At 29.3% G+C, this 21729-nt stretch overlaps 1 protein-coding gene across 4 annotated transcripts in view; it reads right to left on the bottom strand.

Annotated features, from left to right (window-relative positions):
• LOC118190192 (protein Obscurin-like) overlaps positions 1 to 21729 on the bottom strand; it is a 735887-nt gene that overhangs the window by 25307 nt on the left and 688851 nt on the right. For all 4 annotated transcript variants that reach the window (XM_085817109.1, XM_085817106.1, XM_085817107.1 and 1 more), the window contains 6 exons: positions 20829 to 20973; positions 20499 to 20694; positions 9860 to 10011; positions 9502 to 9634; positions 9261 to 9392; positions 3499 to 3663 (listed from right to left, as the gene is read on the bottom strand). In XM_085817109.1, coding sequence (XP_085673235.1) covers positions 3499 to 3663; positions 9261 to 9392; positions 9502 to 9634; positions 9860 to 10011; positions 20499 to 20694; positions 20829 to 20973 — 923 coding nt within the window. The remainder of the gene's footprint in view (positions 1 to 3498; positions 3664 to 9260; positions 9393 to 9501; positions 9635 to 9859; positions 10012 to 20498; positions 20695 to 20828; positions 20974 to 21729) is intronic.

Below are 21729 nucleotides of genomic sequence, written 5' to 3'. Positions count from 1 at the left end.
TCCTATATGTCAACAGGAGAGTGTACAAGTTGCTTGGCTTAGTAATAGTATACAGTTTTAGCTATTTGAATATTGAATTTGAATGAAGGTATGGGTGTTTATAAGCATATAGTGTCTTTGAGGCATGGGCCACTTAAAATATCATCAAGACAAAAGTCCCCTCATGATGTTGCCACTAGGAGAAAAAGGTAAGGAAATGCTCAGTTCTGCTCCTTGGAATGTTCTACCATCAAAATTTTAATGAAGTTCTCCCTTTCTTACAGATTGCATCAGTCATAACTGAAGTTGATTTTGTCAGTCACAACCTGTGGAGTACTCTGGGAAACATTCTTGGCATTCAGAAATGTTAATTATTACATTTATTACTTTTTGACAGTTACTTTTGTGAATAAATATTCATAAAGACACAACCAAATGTTTTTAAATATATCAAAACAGAAATATATACCCAACTTAATATTAGAAGTGAAACACTTTATGGTATCAGCTGAATGAAGAATTAAAAAGCTCTTCAGCAAATAGTACACAATTAATGAAAATGAACCTATGGTTATTAGCATATGTTAGTTTTATTATTCATAATTTAAATCTGAAATACAGATGCTTTTGATAAAAAGGTTTTATGGCAAGTGAATGAACTTTTACTTGAGAATTGCAATTTTATTTAATACTGCAAATTTATAAATTTTCATTTTATTATGTTTAAAAACATTTATAAAACATTTTCACCTGCATAAATTCATTTACTGTTATAAAATTCACTTACATGTAATAATATATTCACTAACATATATTTCAGTTATTAAGATATATTTCTTACTGATCAATTTACATCTTCTGGAAGCTCTAATTTAGACCCTTTCTGAACTTTTGAAAACTTTATGATTATTCCATCACTTGGATAAGTTATTATCATAGTATATAAATAGAGAGGGCATTAATACATTTTTGGAATGATTTTAGAGCCATTTAATTAATTGTTTTGAAAGTAAATAGTATTTTTTTTAATGTTCAATTTGGTAGTTTTTTTTTTTTTTTTTCTGGACTGTAATTCTGCATCATGATTTCCATGACAGAAGGGCTTTCTGTAAAATTTTGAGGGATATTGCATTCTATTCCTATTCCACTACTTTCCAGAGTTTATCAATCATGGTGGGTTTGCTATCAGAAAGAGCTCTTTTCAAGAGATTAAAGGCACAATAATCGATAGATGAAATGTCAGGTGACTTTGCAGGAATGCATTGAAAAGATGCATATGCAATCCTGTATCAGTTTTCATTTTTTCAAAGAATGCAGTGGTAATTTTCAAAGTATGATTTCTTGCTTTGCCTTGATGAAGTTTTACTCTTTGAAAGTCAATGGGATAAAGTAATGTAATTTCTTCTATAAATATCAGATGTAAAACTTTCTTTTGATAGTACATTAAGCTGAATTTAACATTGTCCCCCTCTTCTTATCTTTAATATCCCACTGTAAGAGAATCCTGCAAAAATCATACCCTTACTGAAACTTTCTATGCATAGACAGAATCACATTTGCACATTTTTTTCTTTTTGTTTTCAATAATAAATATACCTTTTCTTGTTGCAGTTATTTATTTAAACCAATGTTTCATCAAGAGTTGCAATGTATTTTCATTTATCTGCTGCTAAATAGTTTTCATGCAGGGTTCTGCGAATTTTCTGCATTGAGCCACATGTCTCAGCAAAAGCTAATGAACATTATATTTTAGTTTTATTAAATTGTAAATCTTGTTTTATTATTTTATATGCATTTAAAGATATTGCAATTCATATCTGCATTAGCAGATTTTCTCTTATTACCAACAATTTTAGAAACATTAGAAACAGTAAGTACCTTTTTTGAGTATATGTTTGGAGTCTTCTTTCCATGTAGAAGTAATAACTGCTGATGTTTCCCATTCTGATTAATAATGCTGCCTATTTTGAACTTAGAAGTTTTAATACCATGCATTTCATAACACTTTTGAATTATGAAAGAGAAATATTTCTCTTTGTAAAGTGAAAAAATATATACTTTATTCCTTAGCTTGTTTATATGTGATATTTTGAAAGAAGAATAAATTTCAAAGTAGTATATAAAGTATTCCTCATTTGAAATAATAAGCTATTGCCAGAAATTTTTGTCCAAAAATTATTTGCTTTTTCAAAATTCTTTATTTAAATTGTTCTAAAAGTGTGTGAACACCTTCTTTAAAAATATATATTATATTTTGCATGCATCATTAGGCTCTTAATGTTCTTGCTGAAAATTATAATATATTATATTTTTTTGTACATCCTTAACAGAATCAATCAAAATAATGATGAACAACACAATGATCTTAAAGCAAAAAAATAATTTTTCTTAACTATCTTCTCCTACAAGTATTAAACAAATTGCAACTTTGAATAAGATGGGAAATTTTGTTATACTTTAAAACTTCCACTTAAGTTATGACTTTTTAATCAAAACCAATTCTTAACAAATGCTGAAATTATTTATAACAGTATATTATAAATTTTTAAATAATCCAAAATATGTGCAAATGATATGATATATACCTTTCTTATAATTTACTTCAACCCACCAAAATTAATTCACAGACAGTATATAACAAATAATACACAAATACATATGCATGTATATAATCTTTTAACTTTTCTAGTAAATTTTAGATAAAACATATATCAAAAGTATGAAAATCCAGAAACTATGACATGCTTTAACTATGATTTGCAAGAACAGTTATTACTTTGCTTGCATTTTCTAATACATATAAAGATAAAAGTGCATTATATATATATAACTCACTTATATATGTATGTAATGAAATCTGATAATAACGAGTTGCAACTTTGGTTGGTTGACTTTTTTTTTATTTAATAAAACATTTTTGCAGCTAAATTGGTGCAAAAAGTGCACCTATTTCTAAACAGTTACATGAGCATTTTTACATTTTTAATAAATATTAGAAAATAGCAGCAGTGAATAAATAACAAGCCTGTAAACTAGAAAAGCTGAGAAAAAATGTGTAGATTATATGTCATATAAAAATGATCCAGTTTTGATTTGACTTTATTTTGATTGATTAATAAAGATTTCAGTTTTAATTTGCATATATCAGCATTACTATTGGCTGAAGCACTATGTAACTATCTGTGTTATGTAAGAATCATGTGACAGGGATTTATTCTGAAATGATGCAGTGTAGACATATTTATTATAAGCATGTTATTATTTTTAAAACAAAAAAGAGAAATATCTAAATTAAAAAACACAATTAAGAGTCTGTAGGAAATTAAAGTTGTCTATTTTTTATCTTACACATATATATAAAAGGAGAAAAAATTAACATTTTTCTAGCTTAATTCAAAATGTTAGTCACTTAGTATAAAATACCAATAATAAAAATAGTTCAAAATGTTAGTCATTTAGTATAAAATACTAATAATAAAAATAAAATACAAACAAATGTTTCATCTCTTCACTTTTTACCTTCTGCTTTTGTTGAAACAGGTTCTGTGGGAATACCAGCTTCTCCCCAACCAAATTTATTATATGCTTTTACTCTGAATTGATAATATGTGGAAGGTGACAGATTTCTAACAACAAAATATTCATGTTCTATGTTGTTTGAAACAGTTATCCATTCTTCTTCATCTGTAAGGGGGGAAAATAGGAGATTATAAGATAATTTATAACGTTAAGAGTTTTTAATATTCAAATTGTCCTTCCTTCCACAAAAATTCAAATTATGTAATAATTCATGAACTGAATAAGTACTGCATTAAATAAATGTTTCTCTTTATTTAATGAAAAAAAAATTGTTTGTTACTTTAAAAATACAAATGAACATCAGATGTACACATGCACATACAAATTGCATTATTTTTAAACCACAGGAATAATTCAAATGTTCTGGATGATATAATATAAATTTAGCTTCCTCAAAAGGCTTGAAAATGCAACATTAGCAACAGTCTTAGAAATAGATTTTCATTTATTGTGTTATTTTTAAACAACATTAATAAATGATTTTATTTTATTTCTCATTAAATGCAAAATTAAATTAATTCAAAATTGTGTCCTTCCTGTTCTTCACTGTCTCTGCCTGAAATTTTTTCAAATTTCATTTCCTCACGTAACAAACATAATACTGAACATTTTTATTACAACTACAGCCAATACCTAGGTTAATGAAATGACTTTGTACACCAGAACCCAGAAGCCAATGCCTAGGTCAAATTTGCTTTGTACACCAGAACCCAGAAGAATATTCTTCTGGATTTTTCCAGAAGTGTTAAGAAGAATACCCAAAAGAGTATTCTTCTTAACTTACATACCTTTTAAAATTTAAGGGCATAAATATGTTTCTTAAAATACATTCAAAATAGCATCGAAAATATCTTGTATGTATAATCTTACATTTGGCTTTGGTGATGTTCTATCTGCAAAACTGAATACAAAGATAATTTGAAATAGTGTAACCATCATTTTTAAATATACTTTTATTACTCCATTACATATTCCTAAGTATTTGGGTATTCTGTGATTCATGGTGTCAAGATTTATCTTAAATTAGTCCACATGTTAGACGAAGATATTTACCATTGATGAATATAGGCAAATCTATAAAATTAATTTTCAAACCTTCCTTGCTAATGACCACATTTGTCATACAATAGAACTATGTAAAGTCTAACCATGGCTAATTTATTTATCACTGGAATAACCAGCCATGCTAAGATTAAGGATACAGTTTACACAAACTTGACAGACCTTCTTCACTGACTGTTAATTTATGCTTACTAATGAGATATGACTTAGACTTTTCATATGCATACTATCATCCATTCATCATTGTTTTGGAGGCAAGTTTTTTTCATTATTTTATATTTTGTGATGTCATTCATGAAGTGGTTATGCAGAGGACTGCATAACAAAGGAGCATATAAGAAAGCAAGGCATTGAATAACTATTAGCCAAAATGTTTTCGTACTTCATTCTACACCCCATAAGTGTTACAAATAAATCTGTGAGAAAGAATTGAAAAGAATGTTATAGCTATTTTAAGGCAAGAAAATTTCAGCGAAAGATGCACTATGATATTCACAGATATACCATATTATTTTTCTAATTTGCAGACACTCGTCTGAATGTCGAATTAAAAATTTGATTCTATGGCAGTAGCAATCTGCCTCTTGGTAAGTCTGCTATGGATTCTTGAAGTCTTTTACATATACATTATTGGGAAAGCATTGTCCATGCAGATGTTTTTTTAGTTTGCAATCACATAACAGTCACAAAGTGTGTCAGAGATGTTAAATGTTTTACTCAAAATTTTTACGAAAAGTTTCATTTGAGCATGTCTTGGATGGCAATGCACTGTCATGAATGACAAAAGTGTCTCTGATCAACTTTAAACACCTCTTATTTTTTACAACCTTGCATGAAAAATCTCACTGACTAGCAATAAGAATCAGCATGAATGTTTGTACCCTTCAACATAAATCTATAGTAAAACATTTCCTGACAATCAAAGAAGATAACTGCCAAGATCTTTTCTACTGATAGCACAGCTATAGACTTTTTCTGAATAAATTACAGTTATTCAATAATCATTTTCTTTGTTTGAGAGGTGAAATGATGTTCCCTATTGTAATGCAGCTTAAGAACAATTGCTCACATACAGTAATACTAGAAGAAATTTAGAGATAAGAAAAACGTAACTTTGCATTTGAGTATCAATGAATGGGGAAGTGTCACTGAAAACATATTTTGCAATATTCAAGATGCACTCAGACAATAGAATGAGCAATGATTAATTACAGATTAAAATCCTAAACAACATCTATCTAAGACAATCACACTGTCATTGTTGTTAATCATTTCATCAACCTGCACTATAATTTTATATGATTAGTGCTGAAGCCTTTTCTTAACAATCCAAATTAATTAAAATGGCATAGTTTTAATCAAATTACTGATATCAATTGATTATGGCTAGAAGCCCTATACACTGAATTTGTTTTTTATAGTTCAGTAATTTCACTATGAATGCCAGCATAATTAAGATGTTTTCCTCATGAAAATTATTTCTTATAGTTCAATTTCAGAATAAATTTCCTATAGACATGTTCTTTACCTTGTGCTATTATGCATCTTTTACCACTACTGCAACAAAACTGTCTCATCAGGAACCGTATAGACATGAACTCTATCATGTGCATGTGCTAGTCTTGTTGCACAATTCTCACAGGTGATGAGAGTCCCAATTTACATTTTTGAATTCTCTGCATATGTATAGAATAGAAAATAACTCTATTGGGAACTTTTAGAACTGGACTCGATTACTTAAACTAAGATCTAATATACTAAGACTATCATCATAAGGGGATGGGATGCTTTTGTGGAAGAATTTCTAAGGAAAAACTTGCCTTTACTTATGTTAACAAGAAGAAACCATGGAAATCCTACAAAGCCACACCCTTAATTATAAGTAATAGATCTCATGGTGAATTCTTGGTGTTTCATAGCTACAGTCACTTAGCTATTGATGGGCTGCTTGGATAAGCAATTAAACTGGATTATTTAATAATAATAATAAAAAGTTAAAAAAAAAAAAAAACTGATGTGTGCACCACGACTTCCTTAAAAGGCTTATATACACTTTTTAGTACATACACATTTTTGCTACAGTTAATTTAAATTTATTTTCTCAAATTTCATTAGATATATATTTCTCATTTGATGAATTTAGCTCTCATTTTGCAGCAAGCAAAAATACAAAAAACTCAAAACATCTTCATTAAAAATTATAAACCAGAGAAAAACCTAATGTACCAAATACAGTTAAAGAAAAGCAATTTTTGCAATTAAGATTAGGGTTTCTGTGGAAAAACAAGCAATTCGGTTAACGGGCAAGAAGACAAAATTTTTGGTATGCAAAGTTAACTTCGGGTCTTGTTGGACAAAAAGACACTGAAGTTGGTGCACACAACTGACTTTATTCACTTTAAAAGCTTGAAATGTAAACAAATTTGTGCTACGTTAGGCTTAGCGCTATTTAAACTTTTAAACTGTTGATAATTCTACAACTATTGCATGCAGATTAACTATAGGCATAAAAACGTTAACCAGAACATAAAAACAACATAATTCTACTGCTACTAAAGTGAAGGGGAGGAAAAAGCACTTATGGACTATAGACACACCAAAAGTGGACGTTGAGAGCCATGTGCTTATGATTGTTATCCTGATAAAAATTAAAGTTGTTTCCCTTACTCAAATTTTAGACGAATAATTTAAAATTATTTTAAATAAGGAAAATACTTAAATAAAGAGCGTGGTTCATTATGCCATCAGTAAATACTAAATTATTTAATCCTGATGCTGACATGCACCCTCACACAAGAACACTTCCACTACCAAGATTTACTATTCCAACCAAGGTCTTGGGATTCAGCTCCTCATTTTTTTTTTTTTTTTTTTTTTGCTTGCTACAATTATACGCCCATCGGAATTAAAAATGTTAAATTTGCTTTCATCTGCAAATAAGACATGATTCCAGTATGCTTTGGGCTTATTTACCATTAATTTTGAGAAGAAAAGTCTAAGCTTTCTATTTTTTGCACTCCCAAACAATTTTTGAGCACTCATCAAAGATTTTGAAATGAAATTAAAGTAGAAAAGCTTTCAATAAATTCTGTAGAAATCTTTACAACACTCAAACATAGATTTTTCACAGATTTTATCACTATAAATTAATTACTGATCATGTTGAGCCCTCTTTGCCGGACAACCTGCTCTTATTTTATTTTGGATCCCATTTTCTTCTTTAAAGCACTTTATTACATGTTGCACTGTAAAAATGGGATAAATTAAATTAATTGAGGATATTCCGAATCAAATTTCAGGATATCCTTAATTAGTTAAATTTATCCCATTTTTATGGTGTGTTGATGATAAAGAATGACGAATTTTCAAATGCTGTTCATTGTTTCCTTACGAATACAAGTCATTTTTAAACATGAAATAAAATATAACAAAGTAAGCAAGCAAAAAATAAAGCAACACAATTTTTTAAACATCACTAAAATACAAAAAATAAAAAAAAAAGTAATAGACGATAATTTTATTTGTAAAATTATATGAAAATGTTTTGGAATACGATCACTTTTGTGGCATGTTTTATCTATGCCTCCTTACATTTTCAATTTTAGGGAAAGAAAATAAGCCAGTATTAAAATTTGAAAAGATTGGTTTTATTCAAAATCACATGGAGATGATATGAAAAAATATTGGGCTTTATATTCAAATGCAATTCCTGATTACAGTGCTTTTTCTGCAAATGTTTTAAAGTGTGAGAATACTTTTTAGAGACACTGAATACATGTTTGGTGTGGCTGATTGCAACGAAAAAGGGAGGTGTATACCCATATACAAAATTTCAATGTTCTACTGCTACTCATTTTTGAGTTATATGAGATACATAAGTATGTGCATATTATAGATGTCACAAAAAAATCTCTTCTGAATCCATTTTAAATCCATTTCACAATCCAGATCAATACAGATTTCATGCTAAAAAATCATCCAGGGAATGAAATCTAAGGATACTGTACTATTTCTTCCCTTTCCACAGCCCTCTTCAGAGAACTTTCAACTCAACAGATTTTAAGCACCTTCTTGCTACAAAGACATTAGAATCAATATTGTCCATGTCTTATGAGGAATTAGGCCCAAATTCAACTGCATGGGTATCAGTAAACCACCATTCTCTAACCAGTATTCTGTTCTGAACAGTCTTGGATAAAGGAGAGGAAAATGTTTTCTGAACAATTAGTCATATTCTCCTATTGCTCAGTATACTCTTTAGAAAGCACATATTTTATTGAAAAAAAAATCTCTTCACTTGTTGAATTAGATGCTTAAAAGGAAGGAAGGTGGGAATAGCAATTTCTAAATATGAGAAGAAAGTAATGATCGGGCCGGGGGGGGAGTGATTGTTTCTTTACTCATACACAAATTCTTAGTAATACATTTCATACATAAATGATAAATATATGTATGTTTTAAGCATAGAGCACAAAATTATGTACAATAATTTCAAATTAAACATAATATAATCTGTCATTTTGATTTATAAAATTATGAAAATGAGTTTTTTTTATAAAATGATCAATTTAAGTACAATGTAAATATTAATATTCAATACAAATATTAATATGTACTTTATTTTCCTTCATCATATTTACCTGACTTTTTGTATTCCAAAGTATAACCTAATGTTGTACAGTTTCCTTCATCTCGTGGGACTGCCCAAGTAACATATATTTCTGTATCAGAAGAATTCTTTACAACAGGAGCTTCAGGTCGACCAGGTTTACCTACAAAAATATATTTTACATTAAGCAAATTTTACATTCTAATTTTTTATTGGCTAAATGTCTTATGAGTTAACTTATAAAACATTGAAATTAGAACGTAGATACTCACTACCAAGTTTTAGCCTCGCTCTGCAACAGCTAACTCCATGCATATTGCGAGCCACACATTTATATACACCAACATCATAAGCTCTTGTAGGATTTATTCTTAATTCACATCTTCCATCTTTTAATTCTGTCACCTGGATTTCAATGTCATAAGTTACTTCATACATTTCATTGTAATAAATAAATTAATAAAATACAGGAACATTTTAAAAAATAGTCAGGTGTAATATTTTCATATGCAAATATTTTTTTTTTAAAGTAAAGAAGAATTAAAATCTTAAACAACTGAAATTTAGAGTTCTTTTCATTAATACAATAACAATTTTCTATTGCCATAAATTAAAATACTAAATGGTTACCACAATTCTACTGCTTTCTAAAAGGATTCCATCATTTCTGAACCATGAATAATCAACTTTAGGTGTTCCAATAGCATAGCATCTGAAGATTATTTCATCCCCTTCTTTCATTGCCATATTGCGAATCTTTTCTCGGAAGAATGGAGCCATACCTTAAATACAAATAAATTATTTAAATAATCATAAAATATAACACAAAATTTTGTGTACTAAAATTTCTGATTCTTTATTTTGAAAAGCATAATTTCTTAAACTAAAAAACAGTTTCAAATATTATACAAAATGTTTTCCATTTCAATGAAAGATATACAGCAGTGCTTCCCAATAAGCACCCACCGGATCAGACATTTCAGCCCTTAAATATATATGTCCCTTTTTATTCCCAGTTCCTTTGAATACAGACCTTAATGTATTTACCTCTTATTAGACACTGAAAAAAAGTTTCAAAAATAAGATAGAGGTAGAGAAATAAATAAAAATAGAAATATTCTTTGTTAATAATCATTTAAGATATTAAAGGCATTGTCCATTAATAAGAGGTAAATACATTAAGGTTCCTATTTAAAGGGACTATAGCTAACAGAATTGTCTCTTATTCAGCGGTACTACTGTATAGTTTCATTTTTTGTTACATCAAAATAGTTCAAACTACTAAGATATCTACAATAATTAATAAGTAATTTAATCCATCATGTTAATTATACAATAACATATGGTACATAAAAACAGCAATTCATATAATTATTTCAGATGAGCAAAATAAATTTTTAGTTTCTATTTCAAGAATTTAAACTTTAAAATAATTATTTTTTCCTCCTTTTTCATTTTAGGATTAATATCTTCAGTAAAACAGATAGCATATATACATACAAAATAGCTAACTAGAGAACATTAACAAAAAAGCAAGAGACAGCATCAACCCAAGTACAAAATACAGATACAACTGCTACAACTGCTAAAGCTGTACAACTGCTAAAGCTTAAGTCTGAAAGAGATTTGTTTTCATTTGCACAGTGGCAAGGACTATAATATGCCCATATATATTTATCGTAGTTTAAAAGTAAAAAAATTGTTCTGGTTAAATTTAGTGAAGTTCCTGTATTAAAAATTATTTTCTGAATATGAATGATATATTCCAAGAATTCCATGCTTTCTTTTGTTTCAAATGATTTATTTTCTTCTCTGGTCTTATGTCATATGAATTTTTTTAAATTAACAGACAGAAAATAACAATAATAACAACAAATATTTAAAACAGAAAATAATTCTAAAATTTGATTTTTATAATTCTGACACCAAATTTCTTTGGAAGTTTTTAATTATGACATTAAAAGGCAATTTGTTCTCCAATAAATATACTCACTATTCAGTGAATTAGAAATGGTACAGGTCCTATTCCTACATCATGACTGCCTTTCCGTATGCTTTTAATAAGGTGTTCAAAAGTAAAATTTCACATGTAATGATCACAAAACATAAAAAGATATAAAAAGAAACTGAGTTTTTAAATGAATTTACTGCAAATGATTAAAACTAAAACTACTAAATTATTGAAATTTATTAAAAAAAGCAGAAAAAATTATCTAATAGTAGTTTACTGACTTATGAATTTAATGGTTCTTAAAACACTGGGGAAATTTGTCCTGGGGAACTGAATAATGTTCAAATGCAATGTACGGCTTGATGAAAAAGTTTTGTAACACTTCATAAAAAGCATACATTTTGAGCATTGAATCACATTTTAAAAATAAATTCAAATGCTGATAGCAATAAATAACATATCAATTTAAAGATAATTTTAGATTAAACAATTTACAATTTGAAATAACACCTTATAGTAAATATCATGTATGAGAAAATCGAAAAAATTATACAGCTGATACAAACTTTCTTCATATATTCCTTGTAAACTACAAACAATTTTTAAGTTAAAAAATTCTAAGCTAAATTTACAAAATGTCAAACATTTTACATTGATGAATGAATCTTACAATCGTTTCAAGTTACATAGATTATTAATATTTCGTTTAAAAATTGATTTTAATTACTAATCTATATCGCTAGGGCAAACATTTCTTAAGTCATTGACTGTAATTAGATGGTATTAGCATGAAATTAGAGCTTCAATTAATCCTACTTTTATTGCTTAGATTCTTTAAACTCATGTTCTGTTTCAGTATGATCCAAATATGTTCTAATGGTTTGAGATCTGATTATTCAAAAGGCCTTCGCAATTTTTGAATTGATTTAGAAAAAAAAAAAAAAAAAAATCTATGTGCTCCTTCTGCTAAATGACATGGTACATTATCATTATGAAAGTTGTAAACATTGGTTTGAAGGAAGTTTAGCTGAACAACACATCCCCCTCCCCCAAGCACATAAATATACTGGGAAGCATTAATTTTTTCTTTTACAATGTTAAGTCGATCCCCTTCATGCAGTGAGATACAATTCCATACTATCACTGCAGTAGGATGCTTTATTGTTGCTGTACCATACTTTTTAATTCTTTCATTGGCCTCATTCAAATGTGGCTACTTTACTGGGTCTCAAAGAAAGTGTTATTTTATCATTCTAGATATACTCCATTAATCCACAGTATATCCTATATGATCATGTGCCCACTGTAGGCAATTCAGCCTCTGTTTTTTATTAATGAAAGGTTTCTTCACAGGCTTATATTCTTCCTACCCAGAAATACTAATTGAATAGCTTATCTGTCATTTAAACCTCATTTTTTTTTTTTTTTTTTTTTTTTTTTTTATAACTACTAAAATTACCTCTTACAGGCAAACAAGATTTCAGTCATTTTATATCATACTTTTCTTTGGTCTTCCCTTCTTATACCAATCTTCCAAATTTCTAGTTAAGCTGAAGTTATTAATACATGTACTAACTGTCAAATGATGAAAGCCAGATTCCACAGAAATGGCCACCTAATGGCAAGAGATAATCCATCACATAATGCAGTGCATTAATTTTCATATGCGTTATTTGTTTGCAAATAAAAATTTTTTAAGCTAACATAGAAGAAACTGGCCAGCAATAATCATTATTTTATAAGCAGAATTTAAAGTAAACAATTTTGATTTTTTTACAGGCAGAACTCAGATGTCAGAGAAAGTTTTAGTGGATTGAAAAAAGCAGTTTTAAAATTTAATTGATTAATTGTGCTTTTTTATGAGCCATTCTTTCTTCTGTAATTTTTCAAATATTAAAATGATAAAAAGAGTTGATTTAGAAAATATGTTTTATGCTCAGAATACATGTTTCCAAAAAAGCATTACAGAATTTTTGGTACAAAGCTGTAGACAGATATGATTAAGTTTTTTTGTTGTTGTGTTGTTCAAAAAAGTTTAAACATCCATATACTTAACATTAAGACGCGTATGTATTTTCCACCTAGATCCCAGAACTCTTGGTTACTCCAAACTAGTCTAAATGCACAATCAAATTCTTAAAATAAGAAATTAATTCATAATTCTTAAAATAAGGCACAATAAGTTACATTAATCCATAGTATTAATACAGTGTGTCTTCAGCCATATTCATAATTCTTAAAATAAGGCACAATAAGTTACATTAATCTATAGTATTAATACAGTGTGTCTTCAGCCATGTGTATAGCAGCATTTTCCAATGTAAGTCAAAATCAAATTTTAAAAGAATTTTTTAATATTATCTGAGCCAAAAAACTACACATTTAAAATAATACGTTTTTAAAATTTTAATTGTTATTGTTCTCTAAAATAAAAAGAAACAGATATTTTTTATAACCTAATGAAATAATGATTTTTCCCCTCCCATAGCGTGTATTTATCATTAATATATTTTCAATGCATCTCATATTTCCTTTGCTGAGGATTGGAAAGCAAAGTTTAAAAAAAAAAAAGTTTTATGGCTTTCCTGAATTTCACATATAGCAAACATGGCCAAACTGCGGCTTGAGCCACATGCGGCTCTGACATCGTAACTGTGGCTTGTGAGCTACTTGTGATTCTTTGCCCTTTGAAATGCAACTTGTTTGAATAAGTACAGTTTAAGTTTTTAATACAAATGGAATCTGAAATAGAAATTATGCAGTGCCATGTTTCTTTATTAATCGCTAATTTAATTTCTAATATTATGTATGTAGAAATTTGATAGATTTCAAACCACCCACTTCTGGCTTATTGCCAGAACAACAAACACATAAAATTACAAATAATTCCATTTCTGGTAATTATTGTCCCGTTTATATTACTTTTTAAACATGTAATGATCATTGGAATACACTAATACAAAGTTATTCTAAAACGCAATGCTAATATTTTTATTTAATTACTCTATCAAATATTTTTTCTCTCAAGTTAATTTTACTTCAGGCAGTATCTGCTTACATTCCTGTGTGATTCCATTGTTCACAACGGTTGTGATCCACCTGGAAGATTTGCTCTTGGTTATAGGGTACTACTTTTATTCAGTCCTACAATGGCTTGAATAACTGAAGAAACCTGTTTCGCCTTGCAATCAATAAAGAGTTCTTTGAATCGATGGAAGAATTTTATGAGGATTTTATTTTTGGTAAAGTGAGCCTTCAGGCTGTTACTATGTTACTACTTAGTTGGGAGACTTGTCTCAATTTTCTGCGGAACTCCTTCAAAATTATTTTCTTATCTCTAAGCAAGTCAGGTATGTTTATGCAATTGCCTTTACAGATTTCGCAACCCTTCACAATAATATGTTTCATGACCAACTTTCCCACATGAAACTCTATCTTTCGTAACAATTCCTTTAATTCTAGGCACAGATCATAATTTATTTCATCAGTGGTTGTGCATGCTGAAATATTTGGAGTCGTAGGAAGAATCACTGGTTTGACAAATATTTTAATTTTAGTCAAACTGTTTAATTCCCATTTTATCAAATATTTTTATTCTAGATAGAGATCTTTCACCTTAATCATCAAATCTTCATATCATTAACGGTACATCAAGCAATGAGGTATCAACAGAACACAAACGTCTCTCTTACTCCAAAGTTTCTGTCAAAATCGGCATATTTGTAATGATGAAATCTCTTTAGTTTGTTATATTTTTTCGTATTTTTCAATTTCTTGTTCGATGGCCTTTCTTCATTCCACCTCGCACAAGATTAGAGGCATTTTGCTGCACTAGGTTAGAGTCACCAGAAAAGTAGCTAGGTTATAGGCATTTTGCTACCATCATATCTAAAATTTTTCACCTCTTAGTACTGCCGCTCTGCAGCTGCACTGGTTGCCCTGGCTCTAATGCTGGGCATCTATTGATATTTTTTGTTTTTTCAATTTTCGATAATCATGTACGTCTGACACGTCCTTTATGAAAGCTTAGTAGCTAAACGAAAAGTTGTACTATGATCCGCTGCTTGATCACTTCAAATTTCAGGCAATAATATGAAATCTTTCTCTCGTATATGTTTATTTTTAAAGTCTGATGTTTTATTTTCTAAAGTATCCTCTGTTTACAGACTTCATGTACACAGGTTAGGTAACCCAATAGAAAGTTCTACTATGTAACCGTTAGTTTCAATTTTCTTCTGAGTTATTTTACTTAGAAATTCAAGTAAGTCATTTGACCACCTTTATAGGTCCAACAGTTAGAATGCTGTGGATCCATATACCTATTTGGCAAGGGCTTAGGAACTAAACTATTGTGCAGACGTCTGTCATGTTACAAAAGACCTCCACATTGAACTGCTGTGCATGTCCATAGAAATATGAAGAGTTACGCGTTCATGTTATGTCTGCATTTGCGAAATAAATTCATTACAATAGTGACAGGTATGTTTTCTTTCTGTAACATTAGTTTTGATTTGCCATGTATTTGAAAAACAGCTCAAAATTAAACAGCTAAGTTGAAGAGTAGACAGATGGAATGTGTGCTCAACGAAGCATTTATATAACCCTGCATGAACTATTAAATTTATTGGAAATAGATTATGTAAGTCCAGAATTATTGTAACGATATAAAAGGTTGTTTCGAGAATATTCAATGATACGCGTGAGCTCCGTTATCTATGTAGGCTGTTTGAAATTCTTCTGATCTAACAAAGAAAAAGATATTTTATCACCAAAATTACCTTTATTTTTCGACACAGTCTCATTGCAAGTCTATACATTTCTTCCAGCGATGCTCCCATCCTTTTAACCAAATAATATGTGGAATCGTTCTCTGTAATGTCTTCTCATTTGACTAAACTCTTTGTCCTCCAAGTGCTTCTTTTAGCTTAGGAAACAAAAAAAAGTCACTTGGTGCCGCATCTGGCGAGTGGGGCAGGTGCTTAAGCAGTTCAAATCGCAATTCATAGATTTTCGCTGTTGCAACCATTGAGGTGTAAGATGGAGCACTGTCTTGGTGAAACAATTTTTTTTTTTTTTTCTTTTGGAAATGTGACCGTTTTTCTGTAATTTCTGCCTTCAGCCTGTCAATTAATGTTGCATAGTATGGTCTGGTAATGGTTTTCCCTTTTCAAGATAATCTATTGAGGCAATCCCATGGCTGTTCCAGAAAAATGTTGTCATCACTTTCCCAGAAAAAGGAACAGTTTTTGCCCTTTTTGGAGCCGATTCTCCCTTTGTAGTCAACTGTTTTGATTCTGTTTTTGTTTCTGGGCTGTAATGATGAATCCAAGTTTTATCTACAGTGATTTATAATTAAAAAAATCTAATTTATTGTGCCAACAGAACAGTGCAATCGTTTATTTGGACATGTTCTCGGTCCAAAGTGAGGAAACATGGCACCCAATGTGCAGCCAGCTTGCACATATCTAGATCTTGGTTCAATATGTGGCAAACACGTTCTTTGGACATGCTAACAGCCTCTGTTATCTCTCTAACCTTGATTCGATGGTGATTTTAGCAATGTTTTCTTCAGTGGTTGTAGTTTTTGGGCCATCCCGAACATTCATCGTCATCTAAGCTAGTATGTCCATGCTTAAATTTAGCTGCTCAAAATTTCACAGTAGTAAATGATGGTGCAGGGTACCCATACACTGTCTCCAACTTTTCTTTAACCTGAATAGGTGTATTACCATTCAAAAACAGATGTTTAATGACAGCATGATACTCGATTTTTTCCATTTTTGCAAAAACAGTCACATCAAAAATTCTCAAACAAAAAATTCTCTTTCAAAATAGCTGAAATTTTTATTGGTAATTATCAAGCGATGTCCAAACAAGTAACCCCACTTCGGTTGATTTGAATTGCCATCTACATATTGAGGTCGGAAACTTTTCAGACAGCCCTCATATGTCCAAAATTACCAGGAGAATTCTAGAGATAGTTTCAAGAATTTTCAATGATCGCACGAACTTCATTATCAATGTCCAAAATTATCAGGATGATTCAAGAGATAGTTTCGAGAATTTTCAATGATGCACAGTATACTGATTACTAAAATATTCTGCCACATTCCGTTAGATGTCACACTGAAATACTTTATCAGTCAGTGCTGGTATAAGAGTTTGGTTTATGAGATTACGGTAAAGCCTTGAGGGTTATCTGCCTAAGGAGAGGAATGTATTTGTTGAGGACTTTTTAATGGAAATTGGTTCATATACACGTTAAACATTGGAAAACCACGAAAACGCCCATGCAGCCTGCCCGTTTGCGGGATTCAAACCTCGGACCGAATTAAAAGTGTTCAGTGACTTTACCGCTCGCCCACTGGTGGGCGGCTGTCATGAGAGATACTGATTATTCAAATACCACTGAACATGCCATCATATTCATTTTTGGTGAATTCTTCTATGCTGGGCATCACTAAAAGTAGTTATTTTAAAGTTTTGGAAAAAAATGTTTATATACTTCTGATTCATTTTACTTTTACTAAAATAACACAACAATAATTATAAAAGGAGAGGTAAAAAGGAAATCAGAAGAAAATATTTGGTTTCTCTACCTGAAGAAAAAATGCTTAGTTGCCTAGTACAAGAGTTACAAATTTTTATTTTCTTGGGACTTAACTTTTCTAAACACAAAACAGTAGATAGTATATGACTATTTTACATATTTATATATTTATATTAAATATTTATATGTAATATTATATTACATATTATATAAACGTTTATATATTATAAATTATAAAATGATGCACAGTATACTGTGCATATATCTCAAATTATTATTACATATTATATATTATTACATTATATAAACGTTTTTATTATTATTACATATTATATAAACGTTTATATATTATAAATGCTCTATATTACATATTTATATGTAATCATGTTATTTACTTCAAAGGTTCTTTATATTCAAAACCTGTATCATTATTTTTGAAACAAAAAATTTGGACTTGTGGCTCTTGAACTTTCATAAAATCTATCATGCGGCTCCCATCATCTTGAAGTTTGGCTATCCCTGACATATAGTATTATAATAATGATTTACAATAAGTTACGTCAATATGCTGTAAATTTAACTTGAAAAATAATATCCTAAAATTACCATTTGCAAAATACTGAACAATGACTCTAATAATAATAATAAAACATTAAACCTTATATTAATTTTAATCTATTTATATGAATTAAATCTTGCAAATTTATAATCATTCCCTACATTTTGCATCTTAAAACATAAATCTATGATTTTGTCTTGAAATATGTCTTCCTGATATAATGTTTATTACCCAACTTTTTGTTTTGCTACATTAACATTCTATAATTATATGGCAAAGCTGATGAAATATTGTGAGAAATTATTATGATCAATGATTAATTGAGCTATGTAGAAGTTAGACCACACTCTTTTCTCTGAAACTTTAGGTAGTACATCATATTTAAATCTTCTGTTTATTGCCAAACACAGTTAAACTGGTGAAGAAACCCAATAAATGACAATGAAATGGTAAGTTTTTAACAAATGTCTTGAAAGGAAGCCATGAAAAGAATAAAGTAATTATTAAGTGTTTCCTAACTAATTATTTTTTAATCAATAATTTATTTTAATTATTTTTTTCAGCAAAACAAAATGGAGGTTCCTTAAACAGCAAATTTATCAAGAATTTCAGAATCATTTATTTAGAGTTTTCAATGGATTACAAGATAGATTTACTTTACATAGTACATCTTTGAAAGAGACAATACTGCAAGTGCATTTAATTCAGGTTCAGATGCTGTATTTCTTGACTATTACTTTAACTGTTTAAAATTAGAAAAATTTCTTTCTGCAGTGGCAATAAAATGAGTAAAAAGTTAATATTTTAAAAGAACGCAAATATTTTCAATTTCAAATGCATATCAAAACAATTTCATCATAATCTTTTTTCCTTTATTTTTTGGCAACAGGAAGCATTAATACTTTTTTAAATACACTTTTGTTCTTTTAATTTATGAGATCAGAGTCTTAAATTATGGCAGATAAGACATGGGCTACCAGATAGATAATCAGGTCTTGGCTAATCATTATATTATTTGAGATGGCTCTAATTTATTGCTAACTTAGTTAAAGTCATATACAAATTTAATTAACATTATTTAGTTATTTGAGATCGAATGCCTGATCCAATTTCTTGTCACATGAAATTCAATTGTTGGTCCAATTAATTTGCATATTTAATACTACTGATTGGATTTTATAGCTTTTTTGAGATATATTTCTGATTACAAAGCACTTCAAAGGTAAAGGATAAATCTTTGTAAAGGCTTTGAAGTGAAACTGGCTTATATTTACATTTCTGATATGTAAAAAACCACAAATACCCTACACAACTAACCTGTTACTCTATTCGGAATAGAATTTAGGATGAACTACTGGTGTTCTGCACCTTTGGTTACTTGAACTCTGGCAGGTAACAAATCAGAACTTGTTTTGGAAATCAAAGTGACAAGTACCTCCTAAGAACTTGAAATACACATCAAAACCTTTGAATGTTTATTTCACTAACATAAAGCATATATATAGAGCTCATTCAGCTCTTAATTTCTTTAGTTCATCTTCTCTTATTTTCTAGTCTCATCAAAGGCGTGTTATGAGAATTTATCCTTAAAATGACTGGTAAATAATCAGCAGTCTTCAGGTTAAGAAAGACTAAAAGAGCTTTTAGATTATGAAAGAGTGGTAAATGCTCAGCAGTCATCTAGATATTTCTATAGGTGAGAAATTATATGAAAATTCTGATGACATGAGTGATTCAGAAATCCATACTGAACCCAAAAATACAATTGTAGGAAGGGATTTGGGAAAAGGTTAAGTCTTGTATTTGAACTTACATTCATCAGCCTAGTTCTGTCAACAACAAAGAATTTTTAAAGTTTATAAATGGCGCTTAAATATTTAAAAGCACCTCTCACATAGCTTCTTTGAACATTTTTAGCAAATTTAGGAACAGACCACTATGCTGCATGGGAGTATTAATATACCTTATTAAAAATCACAGGTAAAACTTTCATTTAAGCAAAAAATTTTTTAAATATTTTAATTGTATATTTAACAGAATAGTTTAATGCTGAGTTAATGCATTACTTAATAAAATATATTAAAATTATTAATATATATAGTACATTAAGCTAAATATTATTAAGCATATAAGCATATATTATTAAGCCTATTAATACTATTAATTTTATTTAATTAAAAACATGGATTTTATTTTAAGCAACAAGTACCAATTTCAATTTCTCTAGATCCTTTATCTTTCCAGACTTCTTTCTTTAGCTGTTCCATCTGCTCTCTGGCAAAACCAAGAGTTCCTATTTCATGGTATAATCGTCTTGGAATGCTTGTAGGTATAAGGCCTTTACGCTCATCATCAATTTCTTCATCCATCACATCAACAAATTTGCGTCGCTCACGTATGACTAACTGCATTTCATGATAAATTTAAATATTTAAATAATTGCATTGTAAGCTAATTGAATAAGTAAGATAATTATGCCACAAATAAAAATATAAATATCACTTCTCACAATTTATTTAAAAAAAAAGCTTAAACTCACTGTGCTGTCTCCCCAGTGCTGATCCCTTAAATTAGCAGCTAGCGAAGGGCTGATAGATGCACCAACTCTTAGATACTGTCGAAGTCGTAAAGGAAAGTCTGTATCACGTAGCTGCAAGAGATATGTGTCTGGTCCATTTTGATAACTGGGAAAAAATTAAAAAGATTACATACTTACACATAACATTTAGAAGTGCATTAACTAAAATTCTGTTCAACACTGGCAAAAAAAGATAAATTAGCTGCATATAAATATAAAATAAAGCATAATTAAATTCTAAAGAATCTGTAGACCAATACTGTAACATTGAATTTTATTACATTAACTTTAGATATAATAGAATTTTAAATAAATGTAATTGCAAGATTTCACAGCTTATTATCAATCATAGAAGTAACTGTAATATGGATTTCAAAAAACTTTTTTTTATTGTTCAGATATCCTTTTATACAATTACTGAAATCAGACATCATAAAAAATGATTTTCATTAAAAAAATATCATATGAGATATTTGACAGGCATAAAAATAGATCCCTTGATACTTTATTATTAAAATAGCCACCATGATTAACTGTGATATTTGAATTACTAACTATAAACCAATCTTACTTTATACCTCATGCAGACAGCCCACATTGAGAAGTGACAGACCATGTATTTAGATGTTGGCAGTTGCACAATGCACAAGAACCGGAAAGGCCTAGATAAACGATCATTTGACTGCAAATCATATATTCAACTTTCTTGATCCAAATTACAATGCTCACACTCAAAATATACAGACAACTCACGCTGAGAAGTGACAGATTATGTATTTAGATGGTTGGCAGTTGCACACTGCACAAGAACAACAACTGGAAAGGCCTAGATAAACAATAATTTGACTGCAAATCATATATT

The sequence above is a fragment of the Stegodyphus dumicola genome, chromosome 5 (assembly GCF_044657685.1).
Source record: "Stegodyphus dumicola isolate Sdum_Otavi_A_Nest chromosome 5, ASM4465768v1".
Taxonomy (NCBI): Eukaryota; Metazoa; Arthropoda; class Arachnida; order Araneae; family Eresidae; genus Stegodyphus; species Stegodyphus dumicola.
This window is presented reverse-complemented; position numbering and strand designations above follow the sequence as displayed.